The sequence below is a fragment of the Girardinichthys multiradiatus genome, chromosome 5 (assembly GCF_021462225.1).
Source record: "Girardinichthys multiradiatus isolate DD_20200921_A chromosome 5, DD_fGirMul_XY1, whole genome shotgun sequence".
NCBI classification, from domain to species: domain Eukaryota; kingdom Metazoa; phylum Chordata; class Actinopteri; order Cyprinodontiformes; family Goodeidae; genus Girardinichthys; species Girardinichthys multiradiatus.
This window is the reverse complement of record NC_061798.1, coordinates 21,152,574-21,174,867: the sequence shown is the minus strand read 5'-3', so window position 1 is coordinate 21,174,867 and position 22,294 is coordinate 21,152,574. Positions and strand designations below refer to the sequence as shown.

At 38.7% G+C, this 22,294-nt stretch overlaps 2 protein-coding genes across 3 annotated transcripts; one reads left to right on the top strand and one right to left on the bottom strand.

Moving 5' to 3' along the window:
* Positions 1-653: 653 nt before the first annotated feature.
* LOC124868236 (group XIIB secretory phospholipase A2-like protein) lies at positions 654-4,783 on the top strand. Its single transcript, XM_047365215.1, has 4 exons — positions 654-982; positions 1,752-1,840; positions 3,195-3,360; positions 4,457-4,783. Exons 1-4 carry the CDS (start codon positions 721-723, stop codon positions 4,573-4,575), a joined length of 636 nt encoding a protein of 211 aa, XP_047221171.1. The 5' UTR covers positions 654-720; the 3' UTR covers positions 4,576-4,783.
* A 2,036-nt stretch (positions 4,784-6,819) lies between these two features.
* On the bottom strand, positions 6,820-21,039 carry LOC124868235 (serine/arginine repetitive matrix protein 2-like). 2 transcript variants are annotated; one of them, XM_047365213.1, is made up of 9 exons: positions 20,840-21,039; positions 20,061-20,554; positions 18,120-18,266; positions 17,475-17,609; positions 16,733-16,873; positions 15,603-15,737; positions 10,668-13,697; positions 8,625-8,718; positions 6,820-7,654 (listed from the first exon to the last, which is right to left on the bottom strand). In XM_047365213.1, exons 2-8 carry the CDS (start codon positions 20,523-20,525, stop codon positions 8,626-8,628), a joined length of 4,146 nt encoding a protein of 1,381 aa, XP_047221169.1. In that variant the 5' UTR covers positions 20,526-20,554; positions 20,840-21,039; the 3' UTR covers positions 6,820-7,654; position 8,625. The 2 variants fall into 2 exon arrangements, with proteins under 2 accessions (XP_047221169.1, XP_047221170.1); XM_047365214.1 differs by lacking the exon at positions 15,603-15,737 and having other exon boundaries at positions 20,840-21,036.
* Between the last annotated feature and the right edge of the window lie 1,255 nt (positions 21,040-22,294).

The window sequence follows — 22,294 nt, the reverse complement described above, 5'->3', positions numbered from 1 at the left end:
TTTAAAATAATAGATACAAAATTTTGTGGGAGCTAAAAAAGTACATTTTAACATATATTATAGTAGCTAATTTTAGGTAAACAGATTCTTGAAAATATGAACAGTTGTTGTTTAAAACTGCCTGTAAAATTGTAACTGCATATGCACATTAACCGGAAATTTCAACAATGTACTGTTTTAAAAAGCTTTAACTGCTCAAGAGATTAAGAAAATCTAATAATTGTCATTTTTCAGCTTTGACTGTGGATTTAAAAAAAAATCCTGATTGAGGAATGTTTTAGTTGTCAAATGTACAATATGACATCAAACACACAGCCTGATTTCTTCTCAGATCCTGCGCTTTTATCAGGTTGGAACAGTTTTGAGCAAGTATAAATGTTTTTTCCACTTTACTTGTTTATTAGTTTGCTACCCTAAAACACAACTGGTTAAGAATGTTAGAAGTTCATAAAATTAAATGTTCCCTCAATTTGAGCCTCCAAAGGTGTGAGAGAAAAAATCTGAAATGACCAGATGGGTAATTAATAAAATTAAAACAGTCAGCAGACACACTCATCATCAGCAGGTCTGATAAAAGCATGTTGAAAAGGCGAGATAGGAGCTGGACTTTGTTCTTCCACATGCAAGGGCGGCCCACGTTTGGCTCAAAGTTCAGGTCATGCAGTCAGTTTCAGTCTTTCCACTCAGAAGACCTGAATCCTGTTTGCACTGAGCCACAGGATGACACCCTGGGCCCATTTCGCTCCACTCCTGGTGGGCCTGTTGATTCTCCGAGCTGCAGGTCAGGAGGCTGAAAACCCGGAGTCCACACCACCTCCACCGGGTCAAGCCTCTGATGGCAGCACCCAGGCAGGGGATGAGAGCGAGGACTGGGGAATGAACTCCCTCAGAGGCAGCTTTGAGGCGGTCAGCGGCTACTTTGACTCGATGCTGGAGTTCATGGGTGGAAAAGATGGAGTGTGCCAGTATCGCTGCAGACATGGTAAATCTGACCTGGATTAAATTAAGTTACACACTTTGATTTAGGGTTAAAATGACAAATGAGCTCATTGATCTTGTAGTCAGTATGGTAAACCACATTGAAACATGCGTGTAATTCAAGATCTAACCTAATACTGACGGTCTATATCACTGCATAGCTAAAAAACTATGCAAGAAAGACTATAATTTCAAAAACCTTCACCTGTGCAAGATACAAAATCCTTGAATGATCTCCTTACAAATCCTTTGCACCGGCATGTAGCATAAAGGAACCAATAGTTAAGCTCTCAAAGACAGTTTGGTATATATTTTACTTCCTTGTCTCAGGGTTAACCATCATAAGCATAACAATTGTCCTTGTACATATTTTTCTGCTATAAATGTATTACATTGATACATTATGCCACGTTTCTTGTAGGGTAAGAATAAAATGATTGCTGTTAATTTTGTATTTCAAATTACTGCCGCCAGGAATCCTAAAGTTCCCCTGAATGTGTAGGATTTACTCCGACTCTGAGCGTAGATCTTTTCTCATATTGGCTCTGTTATCTGGGCGAGGGCCTGGAAACGGACTGTGGCCTGTGTGTGATAGGAGAGGGATCATCCGGTCACTGGGGGATGTGTCAAATATTTAGATCCTGTGTTTCTATGTGCCAACATGGGTCTAGTTTAAACTCACAGGTTTATTACAGTCATACTGTAATATAAAGTCTTGTGAAACATGACCTACATCTGAAGTTTGTTTTGTTTTTCTCGTTTTTGTACTTCAGGTAAAGCACCTCTTCCTCGGCCAGGCTACAAGATGCCTGAGCCTGATGGATGCAGCTCCTACTTCTTTGGCCTTCCTGTTCCAGATGGGGTAGGCTTCGTTGATAAAAGCTCGTTCCCGGATCAAAAGTGTCTAGGTTTAGAGTTACGACAAATAATTGAACTTGGTCTCAATAATCCCACATTAGCACTGCAAAGATTTCAGAAAAACATTTCACATGGCTAATATATATGTAAGGATGTCTGATTATGTACATTAAATGATAATAGAATAAGGTTGGTTTGGACACAGAGAATAAAAGCTAATTTCAGGCTCAAACTTGTATAGATGTGGACAAATTTGGAACCCACCTGATTAAAATGTAAAAAAATCAACTAATAATAAATTTCTTTAATTGCATCAGCATAACTGATCAGAGTTTCTAGGAACTTCTCATTAGTAATGCATTACTTTCCGGGGTGTAAATATGATGTTACACCAAGGCCCATTTCTCTTTGGTCTGTGGTCCCCAGGCTGGATGAGGATGCAAAGAGATGAAGAGAGGACAGCATAAGACAGATCCCAGAGCTCAGGACAATTCAGAAAGAATATGTGAAGACGAAGGGTTAAAGATCCCTCTGTCTATTCCAACCATGTGTCATTTTTATTTCATTTATTTATCTTTTAATGCTCAGGAATCCCACTGAGGGAGACTGTGCTTGTCAAAGAGTGTCGAGCTACATCCATTTCAATAAAATACAATACAATAAAAACAAGAGAGACAATTATAAATCATAAAAGTTGATCTTTTCTTAGCTATGGACTCACATCGCGTAGAAAACCTTCAAGTTGTTTAATTTCAAGTTAGATTCATGCTTGATGTTGCTGCTGTTCTTTTTCTTATGCAGATTTATTTTTACTTCCTTTTTTCTCTTTATCTTATTCAAAGTTCCAAAGTTCCAACAGAGACTTTGTTGCTAGTGACATGCATGTTATCCAGTTGTCTACTTGCGGTAAAAAGAAATCATGACAAGGACAACATAAACTCCGACCTTGAGGCCTTTGCTGCATGTCTTCCCTCCTTCTGTCTCTGTCCATTTCCTCTCTGGTAACTGTCAGTAAAGGCCACTAGTCCCAAAGAAAAGTCTTGAAAAAGACACTATAAATCAACCCTTAGTAGTTAAAAACTGAAAAAGAGAATGTCAGTTTAAAACTTTGAACAGCACATTCCAGATGTGAGGGGAATGACAGGAGCCAGATGTTCCCTAATGCTTTAAGAGAAAGGCAAACGTCCTACAGGCAAAAGGGAGCTGTACAAAGTATTGCCAGCAGTCAATAATTATGCCAATACTCAAAATAAAATCCTGAATTCTTCTAAAACTTTCAGTGTGAGTTTATTTTACTGCAATAAAGGCTCAATTTATTCTGGAGGAACATAAAATATTCCCCTGTATCTTTGTGTCAGGCTGATGTGGGAATCCCTGCGATGACCAAGTGCTGCAATCAACTGGACATGTGTTATGACACTTGCGGCTCCAACAAGTACCGCTGCGACTCCAAGTTTCGCTGGTGCCTCCACAGCATCTGCTCAGACCTTAAGAAGAGCCTCGGCTTTGTGTCTAAAGTCGAAGGTCGGTGATCTGTACTTTATTCTTTAGTGAAGCCATTGTGATTTATTTTACAACCTCGGATGAATATCAAATGTCTTTATTTATTTAGCAAAAACAGAGCCAAATGCAGAAACTACGGCAGGAAGGAACTTCAGCCTCAGTGCATAAGAACTACATATGAATTAGGAGTAAAAACTGCATTCAGGGTTGAAGTGTTTATTCAATGCTAAGAAGGAAAGATGATAGCAATGACCTTAAAGAAGCAGCTGTTGCTGCCCATCATCCTGGGAAGGGTTAAAGGGCAATTTACAAACAATTTAGTGTCTATAAGTTTTAACGTGAACAGAATATACATAGTATAAGCCCAAAGTTGTTCATATTCCTGGCAGGTTTAGATTTAAAGTGACTTTCATAAAACCAAGATGTTTGTTTCTGATAGTAGATCAGACATTCACCTCTCAAAAGATAATAAAACAATGTAAAATAATTAATTTGGAGAAAAGAAAAATCTGTTTTTATTTACATTTTATTAAATATTAGACAAAATAGTTGAAAATTATTTGTAGACTTCTCAATTACAACCATCAAACACTTCCTAAAAATACTGACCAGCTTTTTGCATGTTTCATTTATATTTCGGTGATGAGCTCCAAATGTGATGTGGAAGGCTACTTGCCATCACCCTAATCTTTAATTCTCTATCATTATCAAATCAGGACTATGACTGGGCCACTCTGAAGTGTTATCAGTGGGTAACATTTAAAGATGACTCTAAACCTCCAAGAAGAGTCATTTAAAAAACCTCAGAGTGATGAGGTCTTACAGCAGATCGCTTTTACGCCTTTAATTTACTGCTGCAAAACATGGCTCCACATTCTGCTACTGCATTTCATTTGAAGATATATTTAGGATCTAGTAGGCAACAGATGTTCTTATGTCCTGATACCTAAATCCTCGGAACCAAACATCTGTATAGATTTTAGAGCATATATTGTATTTATTCTACATATAAATGATTGCAACATGTCATCCCAGCTGCCTGAATGCTCAAACACAGAACATGTCTGCTGCTTTCTGTACTAACCAACCACCCATTCACCGCTTCTTTCACCCTCAGCGTGTGAAACTGTAGCCGACACCTTGTTCAACACAGTTTGGACTCTGGGCTGCAGACCCTACATGAACAGCCAGAGGGCAGCCTGCTACTGTCCAGGAGAGGAGAAAGATGAACTGTAAACCACGGACATGCTGCTGCTTCAGAAGAGCTTCAGGAAAAGCACAGAGATGCATCACATTTGGTGTCATTAAGGTGGCCGTGACTGCTTGAGTAATTTATTTGAACCCTCTTATCTTTGTTTTGCTAAAATTAATTATTCAGTTCTGTTTTAAGTTCTGTGAGGTGACTTGTTGTCAACATAAACATGTATGGATCTGTTCTACTTAACATTGAGTGGCGTGTTTTCATTTTACAGCCTGCCATATTGATATGATGTTAAATATGTGTTTAAAATAGGGCTGAAACAATTAATAGTATTATTGAATGAATCGTTTGACTTCTGGCCGGGGGGTCTTTTAGCAGGGTTTGCTAGAAAATAGATAATAAAATCATAAAAATCATGAAATAATTGTCAACTAATTTAGAAATCAATATATAAACAGTAAAACATGCCAGTTGCTAAAAGAAAAATCCACTCAGAGCAGTAATTAGGCCAAAATTGTACAAAAAATATATACATTTTGCATTTAAGATGGAAAAACCTTTGCCTGTAAATTCACCTGGTTTAAATACTTAAAAGCTATTAAGTATCTTCTGCTATCCGATTATTAATCGATTAATCACAACATAATTTTTTAGTTGCAGCCCTGGTTTGAAATAAAAACACAGGCCGGGTTGCATTTATTCATTCATTTCCTGAATCCCTCAATAACCGAGTCTGACAACTTAACGACATGATGAAAATGCCAGGTTTTCTCTGAGATTGATTTTTGCTGTGTGAACTAAACCTGCTCGACCCTGGGAATGAAGGAATAATGCTCTACCAGGGCTCTTTTCTGGGTTTTAAATCTTAACTCCGAAGTCAACCTACCTGCTGTTTTTCTAATGGAAACAATAATACTAAAATCTAACTGGAACTTAACCCATTTTTGTAACTGAAACCTTAAAACTGCCACCAAATGCCTCAATAGTCCCCGAACGCCTGATTTTTCATTTTGTATCTCATATATAAAACTGTCTACGCTTTTTTTTTTTTTTTTTTTTTGTGACTCAAAAAATGCTTCCAGGGGTTACCCACCCCTCACTAATTTTTATTAATCTAAATAGGCGGGGGCAGTAGGATGCTAAATATAACCACACTTCTTCCTGTTGGTAAATAAAAGCAGAAAGTGCTTTGTGAAAGTATTCTCACTTGAACTTTGTAACATTAGGTCACATGTATCACGCTGGATATTGAAGTTAGACCAACACAAGGTAGTGAAGAACGATGAAGGAAAATAAATCTTGTATACACAAAAATCTGAAAAGTGTGGCATGCACGTGTATTTGGCGTCTTTGAGTCAATACTTTTTAGAACCACTCTTATTCCAAAGTCAGCTGTATGTCTCTCAACTCAACTTCACTGTAAGCGCAGGCTGCATGTTTGGCTAGAATGTCACAAAACCTAAACTGGATTTAACCCAGTCTATCGGTAGTACAGTATCAAGCACGACCATTTTCCATGAAAAGCATCCCCACAGCATGATGCTGCCACGTTTCACCATGGGAATGGTGAGCGTAGAGTGGTGGACGGTGTGAATTCATGCCACTTTTACCAAAACTGTTTACTGCATCCATTACATTGCTTGTAGCAAACTTGTAATGGCTTCCTTTTTGCCACCCTTTGATCAACGCTAGATTAGTAGAGTGCATGACTAACAGTTTTGACATTAGATTTTCCTACCTGAGCTATGGATATCTTCAGCTCCTCCAGAGCTACGTTGAACACCCTGGTTGCTTTTGAGATATTTTATTTATAATCTAACCCTTCTTTGTTCTCCAACAAACCTCTGAGGCCTTCACAGAACAGCTGGATTTATACTTATAAAGGTGGACTCTATTCATGAATTAGGTGACTTCTGAGGACAACGGGTTGGACTTTAAATATGGATATCAAATTTAAAAATAAATGGACACACTTGCTAGATGTTTATTTAGAATATTTCTTAAAAAGCCATTTAATCCTTTTTCTGTTTAATAACTCACTTTTCTGTTGGTTTATCACATAAAATGCCCATATATTAGTATATTATTTATAGTTTTTGTTTATAATTTTATTTATAATTAAGTAGCAATTGGTGATCTTACAGACATTTGCCTCTCCCATATGTTAAATTAGCTCTTCTGGTCATTACTAATTTCAACCAAAGTCAAGAAAAATTATTTATATGATGTCTCCCCTCTTCAAAACTGGCTGTAAAAACAAACAAAAAAAAAGCTCAGACCAACTTTGCACTTCGTGTTTTATGATGTATCAGTTTTCTTTAGTACAGGTACATCTAACATAAAATAAAAAGTGAACAACAAGCTTCTTAGCAAGGACCTTTTGTGGCTTACCCTCCTTGTGGGTGTTGATGACTGTCTTCGGGACATCAGTCAAGTCAGCAGTCTTCTCCATGATCGTGTCGCCCGCTGACCCAGACTGAAACCATTTAGAGGCTCAGAAAACCTTTGCATGTGTTTTGAATTAATTAGGTAATAGGGTGTGGCACCATTAGTTTGCAGTATTTAGACATTTTATTATTTGGAAGCCATAATCCCCAAAATACAAGAAATAAAAGGGCATTAAATATTTTACTCTATGTGCAACAAATCTCTTTAATAGATCAGCTTCACTTTCTGAAATAATAAAAATATTGAACTTTCTCACGATATTCAAATTTCTTGAGAGATACCTGTAAAAACCTTCAGAAGACACACTGATCCCCCCTCATAGAAGATAAACTAGCAAAAGAAGAGCATCCACAATCATTATAACAGTACTTAAACCTTTACTGAGAGAAAACAGACAAAAAAAAACTAGCTCCTGGCAATAAAATAAGGTAAGCTTCAACAACAGAGCCTGCAAATAAATGTGAAAACATGAAAATTACATAACGGTGGAGACAAAAGTAAAAAGCTTTATGTCAACCATAAATGGTTCGGGGAAAAGACATTTTTCTGAGTAAATTTTCATTTTGCTTGTGGCGGATGAGGAGGATCCAGCTCAAACAGGGAGATGCACAGTGGAGCAACATGGAGGTTATTGATCCACCAGCGCGCTCATCAATCTTCTGACCTCTGAAAGAAACCAGAACAAACAAATGAAAGTTACATTATACCGTACATAAATATATGTTGCTCTATACAAGAGATATAAAGTCACAGTTGGGACCAAAATGGGGGTTTGTTTCAAGGTTCAATTACAAGTTTAAACATGAAAATTCTTAGTTTGTTTTACTTATTAGATTCAAGATTATATGAACCCAGCTTTATGTTTTGGCTTGTCAATCCATGGACCTCTGACCAAATATCTCTGAACATCTTAAAACCAGTTTGCAGATGTGGGGGAACAGCAGTCACAGGGCGAGATCAACTCCAGCTTACCCTCCACCACATGTCCAAGTGTCTACACTGAACCCCACACTGTCTGGAGATCTGAGAACCAGTGTGTGAAAGTATTAATGCTGTGGATACAGGATAACACTGGTCTCCTCGATGTCACCAAATATTAGGTTTTGTGAAAATAAAGGCAATATTTCATAAATAAGGCCAACTCTACTATTCCAAGAGTTTTTATTAAAATGTTTTACCACTAAAATTTGGGAACATATTTCTAAGTCATTCAAATTCATGTCACATACAAAAAAAAAAAAAAAAAAAAAAAAAAAACAATATGCGAGATTTGAGAATCCCAAGCTAAAGTGAAACAGGTCGTCTCTGCAACACATTACCATTCAATTAAAAGGAATCATTTCCTGTTAATTACTATTTGGCTTTGTGAGGTTTGACAAATCCTTGGAAAAGCCTGAGAGGAAAACATCATGGTTGAAGAAAACATGTGGAGCATGACCACAAACTTATGTTGTGTTGAAATAATCTATGTGAAATAATTCATCTCTGGATATTCTGTAAAATCTCTGTCTCACACACTGTCTGGAACAAGTTCGTCTGCTAGAAACTTAAAGAAGGACATGAAGCCGGCATCCCAGTCGGGAAAGAAAACACAGAAGAAACAACAGCCCTGGAGACGTGATTTGTGTTTACTTACGTTACAGGAGCTCAGAGTTCAGGGAGTCTGCTGGCTTGATGCTTGAGCTGGGTATCTGTGTCATCAGCCTCGCTTTCCGGTTAAACTCCAAAAGCTACAAAAAATATATTTAATATTTGTAGTATCTGGTCAGGACTTTTATTGTTACTCATACTTCTCACAGTAAATGACCAATTGTGGATCGTTGTTTACTTCATAAAGCAATGCTGTTGAGTAATATTTTAAAAGTGCTATAAAATTAACTATGACTTAATTGAAAATGAGGAATACTTCATAACCAAATGTGTCTTCAAATCCTTCACATAACATTATACAATTTAAATAATCCATCACACTTAATCACAATGAAAGTGGAATTTTGCTGATGGGCAAATATTTTAGATCAGTGATTACTAAGTAGTACTTGGTAAGTTGTCCAAGTACCACCATACTAACAGACATTTCAAAGAATGCTATAATGGACCTTGGAGTTTGTTGTGTAATCTGATGAAAAAATGAGTAATAATAAAAACGAAAGGTTTTCTCCTCTCTCCTCAAGTGATTGGTCAAGTGATGCAGTTTATTTACATGCTCCATTTCTACTCAGAATTAGAAACGTCTCATTGGAAACAATTCATAGAAAGTTCCCCTGATTTTGAATTTTGAGAGGTTAAGTTAAGTTATGCCAACCCCAACCTCAAAATCAAATATGGCTGCCTTATACGTTGAGCTTTAGTGTACTAAAATAGTTTTTGCCCTTTCGAAGATTTTTATCTTATTAAATATTTCACAAAGTATCATAAAACTGCCTTGAGTGAGAATGTTGCTACAGTGTTTGAAGGTACTAGATGCAGTGAATTTTAGATTTTGTTTTTTATCTAAATAAAAGTCTGCATGGTATTCAACTCCTCAGAGTCAATACCTTCTAGAAGCACGTTTCTCTGCAATTAGAGCAAGTCTCTTGAGTATGTCGCTACCACCTTTGAGCATCTAAAGACAGCATTTTTAATCATTTCTTCTTAGCAAAGTAGCTCAGGTTCAGTCAGAGTGGATAGAGAGCATCTTTATGTGTTTGATCAGAACAAAGTGGCCCATAAATGTTAAAGGAAAATTATACATGGTTTCTATTTTTCTTTTTCTAACAAATGTCTGGAAGGTATTCCGACCTATTATATTATTACCCCTAAATAAAAACCAGTTCACGTTATGACCTTAAGAAGTTGCCTGCATAATGAAGACCCAGGAACACAGCAGACAGGCCAGGGAGAAGGTTGTGGAGAAGTTGAAAGCAGGGTTAGGTTATAAAATGGAAAGAGTATGGCGTAACTGCAAACTTATCAGTACGTGACCATCAACCTGAGCTGACAGACCAGACACGGAGAGCATTATTGAGAGAAACAACCAAGAGGGCAGAAGCTTATTCATCTACAGAGCGAGTCACAGTCCTGACCCAAATCCAATCGAGAATCTGTGGCAAGTCTTGAAAATGGATGTCACATTAAATACATTGAGGTCTGCGGCTGTGGCATTAAAAACTCAGAAGAGCTTTAAGAGGTGTGACAGCTCTGTTTTAAAATCTATAACACTAAGATGTAGTTTATCAGTCTAGTTTTGTTTATAAATGTTCAAGTTTTTAGGGGTGTAAATGCAAAACAAGCTGCGAAAAAGCCTTTTAAATCCACTTTTTCTGTGGTTCCTCTCAGAAACTCTAACTCAAACATTTACTAAGTTTAACACAAAAAATTAAGACACTAAATGTACATTAAAAAAACATTTAATAATTCTCAGGTCATAGTTGGGACCCTAGGTATGCGTACGTCTGCCAGGAACTGTAGATGCTTCTCTGTTACCACCCACCTGGTTTAATTTAATGCCTCATTAAAAGGCTGCGGTAGATCTTGATTGCATGTTGAGAAGCTAAAGCAATCCTTTCAATTAGTCGTGCTGGAGCACAGACATCTCACACATGCAAGACTAGAGGCGGGAACCACTGATCTAAGGTGACATCTTTGGGTGCACAACAAAAAAGGTAAAAAAACAACCAAAAAAAAACAGTCCACTTACCCTTTCCCTCAAGTTAGCCCTTATTTCCTCCTCTGAAAGCTGATTTTTCTTCTCTTCTTTTGTCTTGGCTTTATCATCACCTTTATTACCTGGTGGGCGCTTGGAGTCTGAGGTCTTCGGGACTATGGTTTTTTCCCCGGTAGCAACTGTCTCTGCAACTGTTTTCTCCATAGCAACCGTCTCTGAGGCTTTTTTCTCCACAGCAAATGTCTCTGCAGGTTTTTTCTCTAAAGGCTTTTTCTCCATTTCCTCTGAAGAATCATCACCACTTTCTGATTTCCTTTTTCTCTTTTTGTTTTCTTTCTTTTTCAACCCTGAGAGATGCTTCTCCTGCTTCGCGTGCCATCGACGTTCCATCATACGGCTTTCAGAAGATGGTTTAGTATTGACGACCGTGAGGCAACGAGAACCAGAGGCCTCATTGCTCTGACCTTCACTCACAGATAAGTCTGGATTCATGACTAGCATAAGATCTTGAAGAGAGAGCTGTTCCGGGTGGTTGGAAAGCCCCATTTCTGCCAATAGTGAGTTCCATTGTAAATAGGACTGTGGGTTGACATGACTTTGATTTAGAGCAAATGGCCAATTGGAGTTTATAGCACCACTGTAGGCGTTGTAGTAGTTAATGTACTGGGCATATTGGTACAAGTTGTAATCGGGATAGGCAGACTGACCAGGGTAAGGAGAAGGAAATGTTTGTTGTTGCTTTCTGTAACTGGGCCTCTGTGGTTCTGTTCTGGTCCTGTTCGGCCGTTTCACTCCATTACCGCCTCGGTCACGAGAACGTCGATGCGCATCTCTGCTGCGAGAGCGCCGACGACGACGCAAGGGGCTTCGACTATGGCTTCTAGAGACGGATCTAGAGGAGGATGAGGAGGATGAAGAAGAGGAGGAGGAGGAGGAGGAGGAAGAAGAGGAGGAGGAGCGTGATCTGGTGGGTTTTTTGAGGGAGCAACTCGGTGGACTCTCCTGCTCCTTCCTGCTGTCGCTCGTCTGTCTGCCTTCAATCTTCCTTCCATACAGCCTCTCCTGGGTGCGATCTGTAAGTTTGCTCAACTCCTCAACATCCAGATTCAAACCTAAAGTTTGAAGAATGGTTTGCAATTGTTCGTGCTTTTCATCTATCTTTTGGGGTTCCTTTTCCTCTTTCTTTTTCTTCCTCACTTCAAGGGGGGGCTCTGACTTGCTGCTGGAGTCCAAACTGCACCTTCTTTTGACTTTCTTCACCTCATTGTCTTCAGGTAAGGAAAGCTCTTTATTGACAGAGTCAGTCTTTGATTTTGTGCTGCTGATCCCACTGCAGCCTGGCAGCGAGGATCCAGTGTCAGACTTCTGGCTTCCACTCTTGGGGGCCTTTTTCAAACTAGAAGAAGTTGTTTTTGGAAGATCATCTACATCCTCTTTGATCATCTTACTGAGCTTGTTGATGTCAACGCCGCTGTTGAGCACACTGAGGAAACGCTCAAAACCCCTGTTGTTCTTGCTCTCACTTTTGAAACTTCTGCCGGCACTGCTGTCGTGCACAGAGGCACTTTCATCATTGCTCTTGTGCTCAGAACTTCTGTTCGCGCCACCCTTGTCTTTAGAGTGTCGGTTAATGCTGTTCTCGCCTCTGCTGACATTCCTCTCATGTTCAGAAGTTTTGTCAAAGTTTTGAAGCTCAGAACCTCTGTTTACACCGCTCTCACGCTTAAAAAATATTTTGATCCTGCTCTTGCCTTCACAAAGTCTGTTAAGGCGGTTCTCACACTCAGAACCTCTGTCACCACTGTTCTTAAACTCAGAACCTCTGTTGGCACTACTTTTGCTCTCAGAACCTCTTTTTGGACTGCACTCGCGGTCAGAATATCTGTTGACGTTTTTCTCGTGGTCTGAAAGTCTGTCGACACTTTTGTCAGGGTCAGACCGTCTGTCGAAGCTTTTTTCAGGATCAGAAAGTCTGTCGACACTTTTGTCAGGGTCAGAACGTCTGTCGAAGCTTTTTTCAGGGTCAGAACGTCTGTCGAAGCTTTTGTCAGGATCAGAACGTCTGTCGAAGCTTTTTTCAGGGTCAGAACGTCTGTCGAAGCTTTTTTCAGGGTCAGAAAGTCTGTCGACGCTTTTGTCAGGGTCAGAACGTCTGTCGAAGCTTTTTTCAGGGTCAGAACGTCTGTCGAAGCTTTTGTCAGGGTCAGAACGTCTATCGAAGCTTTTGTCAGGGTCAGAACGTCTGTCGACACTTTTGTCAGGGTCAGAACGTCTGTCGAAGCTTTTTTCAGGGTCAGAACGTCTGTCGACACTTTTGTCAGGGTCAGAACGTCTGTCGACACTTTTTTCAGGGTCAGAACGTCTGTCGACACTTTTGTCAGGGTCAGAACATCTGTCGACACTTTTGTCAGGGTCAGAACGTCTGTCGAAGCTTTTTTCAGGGTCAGAACGTCTATCGAAGCTTTTTTCAGGGTCAGAACGTTTGTCGAAGCTTTTGTCAGGGTCAGAACGTCTGTCGAAGCTTTTGTCAGGGTCAGAACGTCTGTCGAAGCTTTTTTCAGGGTCAGAACGTCTGTCGTCACTTTTGTCAGGGTCAGAACGTCTGTCGACACTTTTGTCAGGGTCAGAACGTCTGTCGAAGCTTTTTTCAGGGTCAGAACGTCTGTCGACACTTTTGTCAGGGTCAGAACGTCTGTCGAAGCTTTTGTCAGGGTCAGAACGTCTGTCGACACTTTTGTCAGGGTCAGAACGTCTGTCGAAGCTTTTGTCAGGGTCAGAACGTCTGTCGACACTTTTGTCAGGGTCAGAACGTATGTCGAAGCTTTTTTCAGGGTCAGAACGTCTGTCGAGGTTGCTCTTGTTCTCAAACTTTCTGCTTGTACTGCTCTGAAGCTCAGGACCTTTATTTGCGCTGCTTTCGCACTTGAAACTTCTGCTACTGCTCTCATGCTCAGAACCTCTGCTGGCTTTGCTCCCATTCTCAGAACCCTTGTTGGTACTGCTCTCCTTCTTTATTCTAGGAGGATCACTCTGGCTTGGAAGAGGTAACGAGACATCAGAGGCCTGAAAAACATCAGACACACAAAAGTTGAAATATAAATGTAATCTGTGAGTACATTCATATTTAGTAGCATGTACCAAGATGAATGTAATGTCTTCATCTCAAAGATTCCTGGAAAGAAGGATATAATAAGACAGGAAACGTTTTATCTGTGGAGTGGCCGTCAAAGTTAGATTTGCTCATGAAGAAAACCATCACACATTTAGTTCATTATGAAGACTTCACAGAAGAACATTGATTGCAGCAAAAGAGACAGTGTTAATAAGAGGGGATTGGCTATTTTTAGCCAAACAGACCTGCTTTTCTCATGCTACCCCCCGCAGGTTAATGCTACAATATTAAAGAATAAATGACAAAACATATAAACGAGTAAAAAGCAACTATTTTGGTTAAAGGCATTAAACAACAGCTACTGTGAATTAAAATTTCAGGAATAATTGTTAGCAAACTATATTTTACAACAAGGCATGTCAAACTCCTGTCCTTGAAGGTCAGCAACCTGTTTAGATGTGCCCCTGCTTTAACGCAGCTTTGTCAAATTTATTTGTTGCTAAAACAGAACTTAATGAAATGCTATGGAAATCTTTAACCAGTTCATTAAGATGTCTTGAAGTAAGGACATATCTAAAACTGGCAATTATCTGAAATGACTAATAAAATTATAGCAGGTTTGTATTGGAAGCAGATTCATCAAGAAGGGGTCATGAATGCAAAGCATTATAATCCTGCAGAGAAGGGTAAATAATATATATCAACTTATGACATGTGGATGTAGAGCTCTAATTGGTCAGAAGGGGATAAAAAGACATTTATACAAATTACTTTACAAAGGTTTCAGTGCTGTTACTTTACTGCTTACTCCTAGAGCTTACAAATACTGTACACCTTCCAATGGGAAGCAGAGAACACAGCAAATTACACTCGTCTTCCCAATAAAATATACAAATATATCGAAAGCATATAAAAAAACAGCAGCATGTACTATAGTCTTCAAGTTAATGCCGGCTCCCTTGTTGAACACGCTAAATAAGCTCCCATATTCCTTGTTTAATGGTGCTCTCCTCTGCAGGGTGAGTCATGGTGAGGAATTTAAAGAGGTTTTAAATAATTTTAAATCAACCATTTTACTGTCTGGAAAGTAGTCTACAAGTGGAGGACATTGACAACAACCGCCAACATGCCCCGGTACTACTGTCCAAGAAAGTTCAACCTGAAAGCAGACCGCAAGATGCTTAAAGACTTTGCCAAAAACCCTAAAACGCCATCCGGAGACCTACAGCAGGCGCTTCCTACTGTTGATTTGGAAATGCATGCCTCTAAAATCTGAGAGAAATTGCACAATTTTCATTAACAGTGTGCAAGGAGAAGACATTAAGACTACAAGAAAAACATAACGGCCAGACTAAAGTTTGTCAAGAGAATGTGAACAAAGACCAGGAGCTCTGGAATAATGTTCTTTGAACAGATGAGTCTGAAATCCAATACGTGCTTTGCATAAAACCGAATACAGCATTCCAAAAACAAACCTCAAACAACCTGTGAAGCATATAGCTGGAAGTGCTATGGTTTGTGGATGTTTTGCTCCAGGATGTTTTGGCCACTTGAGGAAAGTAAAAATTATAGTTGAAGCGGAACCAGACTTTGCAACAAGACAATAATCCAAAACAACCAGTAAATCTAGCAAGGACCGGCTGAGTCAAAGACCAGAGCTTGATCTTACTGAGATGATGTGGGTGACTTGAAACAGAAAACAAGCCCTAAAACATCTCAGCCCTAAAGTGAGATGTGGGTCACACTTTCCTCAGACTGAGGTCAGGCTCGGGGCAATGCATTTATGCTCTTCATTACTGAAGCATCAGCAACTCTACAAATGTTGCCTTATGGAAGAAAAACTCAACAGGATGTACCGCGGTGTTCAAGCAGGGAGCTGCTTCTTTGCTGAGTACACTGAGTAAGCGCTCATATCGCTTGTTTGTGGCGCTTTGCTGCTTGTCAGGGGAAGTAATGCCGTGATCAGGAGGCAGCAGAGGGGCATCAGGAACCTGTGAATCATCACACACGCACGCACACACATCAATATCATTAAAACAGGAGTCAACCTGGCACTAAGTATTATTGAGCAACATGGACAGTTACTTTTGTTCTTGTCACTTATTTCCAAATTTAAGGTGCTGTAACTCCTAAAATGAGGCAGTATTTCAGTGTGCTCAGGGTCAAATTGTCTTCAAATAAGTTTATCCTGTTAATAAAACTTGGTGAAAAACAGCATAATTCTGTATAAATAAAAATGCCATTTACAGGGCTGTGAAAAAGCGTTTGGCCCATCACGGATGTTTTCCGATTTAGATTTTATGGCACATTTTAAGGTTTCAGATCATCAAACAAATTTTAATATTGAATAACGATAACCTGAGTAAATACACAAAGCAGTTTTCAAACGATGATTTCATTCATTAAGAGAAAAAGAAAACTGTTCAAACCTGCCTATCATTAGGTTTAAACCCTCCTTAAGCCCAATCACAATTTAGTTCAGCAAAAGGACAAATGATTACAGTAGTAAGGCCACATTTGAATGATTAACAAAACTAAATGGGGTTTTGGAGTGGTCAAAGTCTGGATTTAAATCCAATTCCAGAACTATAATATGACATTAAACACATTTAAAAATATTCTAACATGGCTGAATTAAAACATTCCCGCAAAACAGACTGGGTGAAAATCCCTCAGTGGTGATGTTAAAGACTCATTGCCAGTTATCACAATCTCCCGAGTCTTCAGGTTGTTGCTGCAAAGGGTGGCACAACTAGTTATGAGGTTTAGGGGCAATTCTTTTTTTGCAAAGGGCCAGGTTGGCTGCCTTTTTCCCCTTGATAAATGAAATTATCTTCTGTATTTCCTCAGGTTAACTTAATCTACGATTAAAACATGTTTGATGATCTCAAACATTTACATGTGACAAAACAGCAAAAAACAGAAGAAATGTTTAAGGGGCAAACACCTTTTCAAAGCACTGGAAATGAACAACAGCAAGATGTACCTTTGAGTTCATGTTAGGGGCCGCTGCTGCTACTTTCTTGAGAACGCCGAGTAGGCGCTCGTATCCCTTGCTGGTGGTGTTCTCCTGCTTCGCAGGGCAAGTAATGATGTGGTCAGGATGCGGCAGAGGAACATCTGGAACCTGAGAAACATCAGATACTCAAACATCAGTAAAACAGTTATTTGAGAAACTATATTCATGGTTTCTGCTGACCTAGCGTTCAAGAACATCAAAAAAAAAAAAAAAAACTCATTAGAAGTTCAGGTTGAGGCTGTTGGAAGGCCGGAGAAAAATCATTTTCTGCTTTGAACAAACAGTTTAATTGTGTTCAAAATTTCCTCCACTTTGAACAATGCGAAGTTCAAAGTGGACACTAGTAGTACCACTAGCAGTGAAAAACCCTCCCAGCATGATGCTACCACCACCATGCTTTACAGTTGGTGCTGCATTTTTGGATTTAAAGGGTCCGGGTTCAGCTCTAGTTGCTTTGGTGTCCTCTGCTGATGTTGGTCTTGCAAAGCTCAAAGAATGAAAGACGCTATATTTACACATCACTGTCCTTGAGAGGGGTTCGGTTTAGTAATAACATTTTATCCTGTCCATCACGTTATCATACTCAGATATTACATTTTTATTTTGTTTACCTAATGCATGTGTTAAGGTGCTATGAATAATATTTCTCTCCTCTACATTTGCTTTCTCCATTTTGATTTGTTAATGTTAAAATTTACAACAGATATACCATGTTTTTCAGGTTGATATCAGCTCCTCTGTTGAGCACAGTGAGGAAGCGCTCGAAGCCCTTGTCAGCGCCGCTCTCTTCTTTTACTGGTAAAACAACACTCCGGGTGGTAAGAGGTGGAGGAACATCAGGGACCTGTCAAACATGAGCCTTGCATCACAGCATTCACAGTGGGGAAAAACGCTGTACATTACCAAAATTGTGTTTTCTTCTTTTACAATATTCTACCAGAACAGGTTTCTGTGCAGAGGCTGAAATCTCAAACATAATTTAAGTACAGCTGGAAAATAGACCAAAAGAAAAGTGGCTATTAAATGCATCAGACTCCTTACTGGACTGTCAGCTGGTTTTTGAATCGCATAAAACAATAATAAATCCAGTAGGTACAACTAAGAAAAAAAAAAGCAAGATGTAAAATGTGTAACTGTGTATAAAAGCTAATGTGCATTCAGGTTGTGCAACATTTCCCCAAACAGTCGGCGCTAACAGAAATAAATATAGTACAGCTAATTTTATTCTTAAAGATTATCATTTTATTCTAATTTCTATAGATATTCTACATTTATAGAAACATTTAGATCATAACTGCCTATTCTGTAGTCAGGATGGAATTCGGTTTGTTCAAAAAAAACATTTAGTACAAACCTTCTTTCTGTGGGGTGGTAAGACGCAGGGGTCCCCAAGTCTGTGTGCCCTTAATGCCTTCACTCTGACCTTCAGTGGATGGTGCTGCTGCTTCACACCATCTTTTCTCAATGCAGCAGATTGTTCTCTTAGTTTAGACAACTTAACCTGAGAATTAGAAGAGAATACAGATATCATTTAATGTATTTTTTGCCAATTCCTAACCTTCCAATTTACAATAACTTAGTATTAAATTGTTCATTTTCCAAGGCAGAATGATGAAACAACTTTAAAGATGAAAAAACCCAACTGGTTACCAGTCATTGCTTGAATTCATTACAGATATTCTGTAATCAAAACATACACTGTAGTGCCAAACATATTTGTCTGTCAACTTGTACATGTACATGAATTTTTATTCTTAATTTAAAAAAGGTCCAATTTATTGAAGGACCCACCGTTGCCTGTAAAAGCATCTTTAACTATTCTATAAACATCTTCCACAAGGTTTAGGAGTGTGTTCATAGACGAGAAAACCAGAATTACAGCCTCTGCTTTAATTCATCCTAAAGGTGTTCAAGAAGGTTGAGGTCAGGACTCTGTGCAGGCCAGTCAAGTTTCTCCAAACCTGCAACCATGGAAGTGATTGTAACACCAGAATTCATTGATTTGGTGGTGGGACCTGTGGTGAATGCTTCTACCACCACCACAAAGAGTTAGTATTGTTTCATTGTTTTACATTTATTAAGTTTCAGACGACACTAAACATAAGTTTAACTTATTTTATTTAGACAGATATTTTCTAATGGGTGCACACTTTAGTTAAGATTTGTCTGAATGGTTTACTTATACTTATACTTCTTAACTTGTTAAAGTTGTTAGTTATTTTGTCACTTTAGCATTCACTTATTTGTGTTAAGTTAAAGATTAATTTGTGTCATTTGTGTTTGTTAATTAGTTTGTATGTATTTTTCTCATTTGTTCTTATGTTGTGCCTTCCCCATTTGAGTCTAGGTTATTCCACCCCTATTTAAGTAGTCTTTGTTTTTTGGTCTGGAGGTCAGTTTTGTTTGAGTTTTGTTGCTGTTCAGTTGACCTCAGCTGAGTTGGGCCCAAACTCATGTCATTTATTATCTGAGTTATTTTTGTATTGAAGTTTACCTTTTGTTAACTATTTTTGACAGTATTAAATTGAAGTTTTTCCAATTTTTGAATACCTTTTGTCCTTGCTTAAGTCTGGTCCACCACAGACCCAATACTTTTGGCAACACAGTTTATACATACATCGACTTAACAGTAAGCTGCACCTCAACAATAGGGTGTTTATAGCCATAAACAAACTTGAATTGGCTGGTTTTCAGGCAAAGAACAAGTTTTTAAGGAAAGATTTTCCAGAAGACTAATGCGAGCCTACTTTATCATTTTCCAAAACCAATCTCGTGTTTGTTTTTTTGATCAATGTTCTGTTGAAACACTCAATAGGTTTCATTTTTGCCTACGAGATCTTTAGGGTTAACTGATTTCGCTATTGTTCCAAGTCTTGGAATAGGCTTATGTTATTAAAGGTGCAAAGCAAAACTACCAGCTGAAATCAATCATGATCACTAATGAAAAGTTAACAGACTTTAGCTTAATGAAGTTAAAGACATTCTAGATCTTTCCAAGCAAATTATTCTAAGATTTAGCAAACTGTCTGTATATATTTGAACCAGTATTATAACTTTGACCCTATTAGGATTTTAGAATAGCATCAACAAAAAATTAAAACTTGTGCATGTAATTTTTCTCTTTAAAAAATCATTACATTAATACATTATATATTACTTTCCCAATGGAAAAAGAACAGTTCAAATAAAACACTAGGGCCAAAATTGACAATATTTATGATCAGGATGAACGTTTGTAAACTTGATCAATGTCTGCACAGAGCTGCACGTCATGTTATCAGGATATCCTCGTTACCTTAGAGAAAAAGCTGAATGAACGTTGCTGCAATATCTCTCTCACTCTGTCTCTAAGCGTTTCAGGCCTGCAAGTTTCCAACTCGTCATCATCAGGAGCATCTGTCTCAGATGGAGTCTTCACAATCATCTCAATTGCTTTGATGGCAATGGTGGCTTTCTTATTTATAATCTGCTCATGTAACTCTTGAAGCTCTCGTTTCTTCCTCGCCAACTCAGGATCTTCCTCCTCTAAATTTAATGGTTTTCCATCTGGGTCTGGAAAGTTCTGGGATGGAGGAGTAAGTTCCCTACAAGCAACAATCCTGCTGTGAGGCTGAACAGCAGTATGCATAGGGTGTATCTCCCAGTCGCCGGCAATCCTTGGGACTCTCCCCATACTACTGCTGCTGATGACCCTCTGGTGATCTGGTTCCAGATGTGTCTGCAGCCTTTGTGTAGAGTACCTCCAGTCATATGGATTCATTGTCCTGCCTTTCACAATTTATGGAGACTCTAAAGACGTAAAACATACACATACACACACACACACGTTAAAAAGGTGAACAGAAATCACGACCCCTATATGTAAACTAATAGAACTATTTCGCTTTAGCTAGCGTCACTAAAACACTATAATCGAGGATTGGCATTTAAAATCCAAACTTCATAGAATAGTATTTTCTTTAAACCTACATAAAATATAAAAAATATAAGTTTCTAGCTCAAATATAAGTAAAGGAACCAGAATTAACTAAAAAGGGTTTATATAATGCTTAGCATAGGAGCTAACAGGTTTACCTTCTTCTGTTGGAAAACCGTCATCTGCGAAACAACCGACACACTGTTTTTATCGGAAAAAAAAAAACGAACTTCATAAACAAAGAGTTATGAAAATATAGAGACGAGATGAACCTCCATAGCGCAGGACCAAAATAATCTTCGGTTAACTGCTTTGTAGAGGAAAAGGGCAGACGTCTTTAGACGTTGAAATAACAGAATAGTTCAACAGCGCCACCTGTGTACCGGAGGACTACCGCTCCAGAAACACCTTCAGGAAATTAAAAATAATCGTTTTCTGTCATTCTTACACTCGTTGTATACGTATGTTTTTACGGATGGTAAAATCTAATTACAGTATCAGGAAAAAAAAATTCAATCTTAATACAAAATGTAAGTCAAACTGAGTCACTGCTTGTAATATTAGACAGCACAAAAACAAAACCTACTCGAGAATGACTGATTTATGACATTACAAATCTTTGGGTTTAGTTTTAAAGACCAAATCTCAATATGAACAAAATGCTGTGTTGAGACCAACATCCAAAAGAAACAATTACTTCAAGCTATCATCATTAGAGGTGCTCTAACAAGCTCTCTAAGTGAGAGATGAACCTATTTTTCCCCAGAGGGGAATTCCCCGGGGAATTTAAATGACCACAGATATAACAATAGATCTGAAAGAGGATGTTCATTTTGTAGCAAAATTGTCCTAACAAAGAGAAAAGAGCAGTTATACTAGTCAAGTGGGTGTACAACTAAAAACTATCTTGTTATGAGTATCAGTGTATCGAGTGTATACACCAATCAGGCATAACGCTATGATGGACAGGCACCAAGATTTTAGCAGAACGTCCTTTTAATCCTGTAAGCTGTCAGGCAGGACCTCAAACAACTTGTTGCTGTGCTCCTGAATCACATTTGGCTTTTTGACAGGGCATATTAAGCTTCTGAAAGAAATCAATATTATCAAGGAATGCCATTTCCATGAAAGGGTTTACTATGATTGCAACACTAGTTAGGTGGTATGCGTCAAAGGAACATCCACGTGGAAGACACGGGCCAAAAAACAGTGCCTCCACTGGCCTGCCTTCCTCCTATAGTGCACCATGGTGCCATGTGTTCCCCTGGTAAGCAAAGCACAGGCACCGGGTCATCCACGTGATGTGAAAGAAAAAGTGATTCATTAGACCAGGCCAGCTTCCTTCATTGTTGTGCAGTGCATTTATGATGTCGTCGTTCTAATTACTGATGCAGCCATAATCAAAGGTCAACATAGGGACCCTGACTGGTTTGTGACCATGCAGTTCCGTACGCCGCAAACTTTGATGCACTGAGTATTTTGACACCTTTCTACCATAACCACTTTCAATTTCTTTAGCAGACCACACAAGCCAGCCATCTCTTCTCACCAGTCTCCCATTCTTTCTTCTTTCGATCGGATTTGGTAGATACCGACTCGGGCAGACCTAAAAC

Coding starts and splice junctions, on each gene's coding strand:
- LOC124868236 (XM_047365215.1), top strand. CDS start 721: ATGACACCCTGGGCCCATTTCGCTCCACTCCTGGTGGGCCTGTTGATT. Junction 983..1,751: donor CCAGTATCGCTGCAGACATG/GTAAATCTGACC, acceptor TTTGTACTTCAG/GTAAAGCACCTCTTCCTCGG. Junction 3,361..4,456: donor CTTTGTGTCTAAAGTCGAAG/GTCGGTGATCTG, acceptor TTTCACCCTCAG/CGTGTGAAACTGTAGCCGAC.
- LOC124868235 (XM_047365213.1), bottom strand. CDS start 20,525: ATGAATCCATATGACTGGAGGTACTCTACACAAAGGCTGCAGACACAT. Junction 15,738..16,732: donor CCCCTAACATGAACTCAAAG/GTACATCTTGCT, acceptor GATGATTCACAG/GTTCCTGATGCCCCTCTGCT. Junction 13,698..15,602: donor CTCCCTGCTTGAACACCGCG/GTACATCCTGTT, acceptor GATGTTTTTCAG/GCCTCTGATGTCTCGTTACC.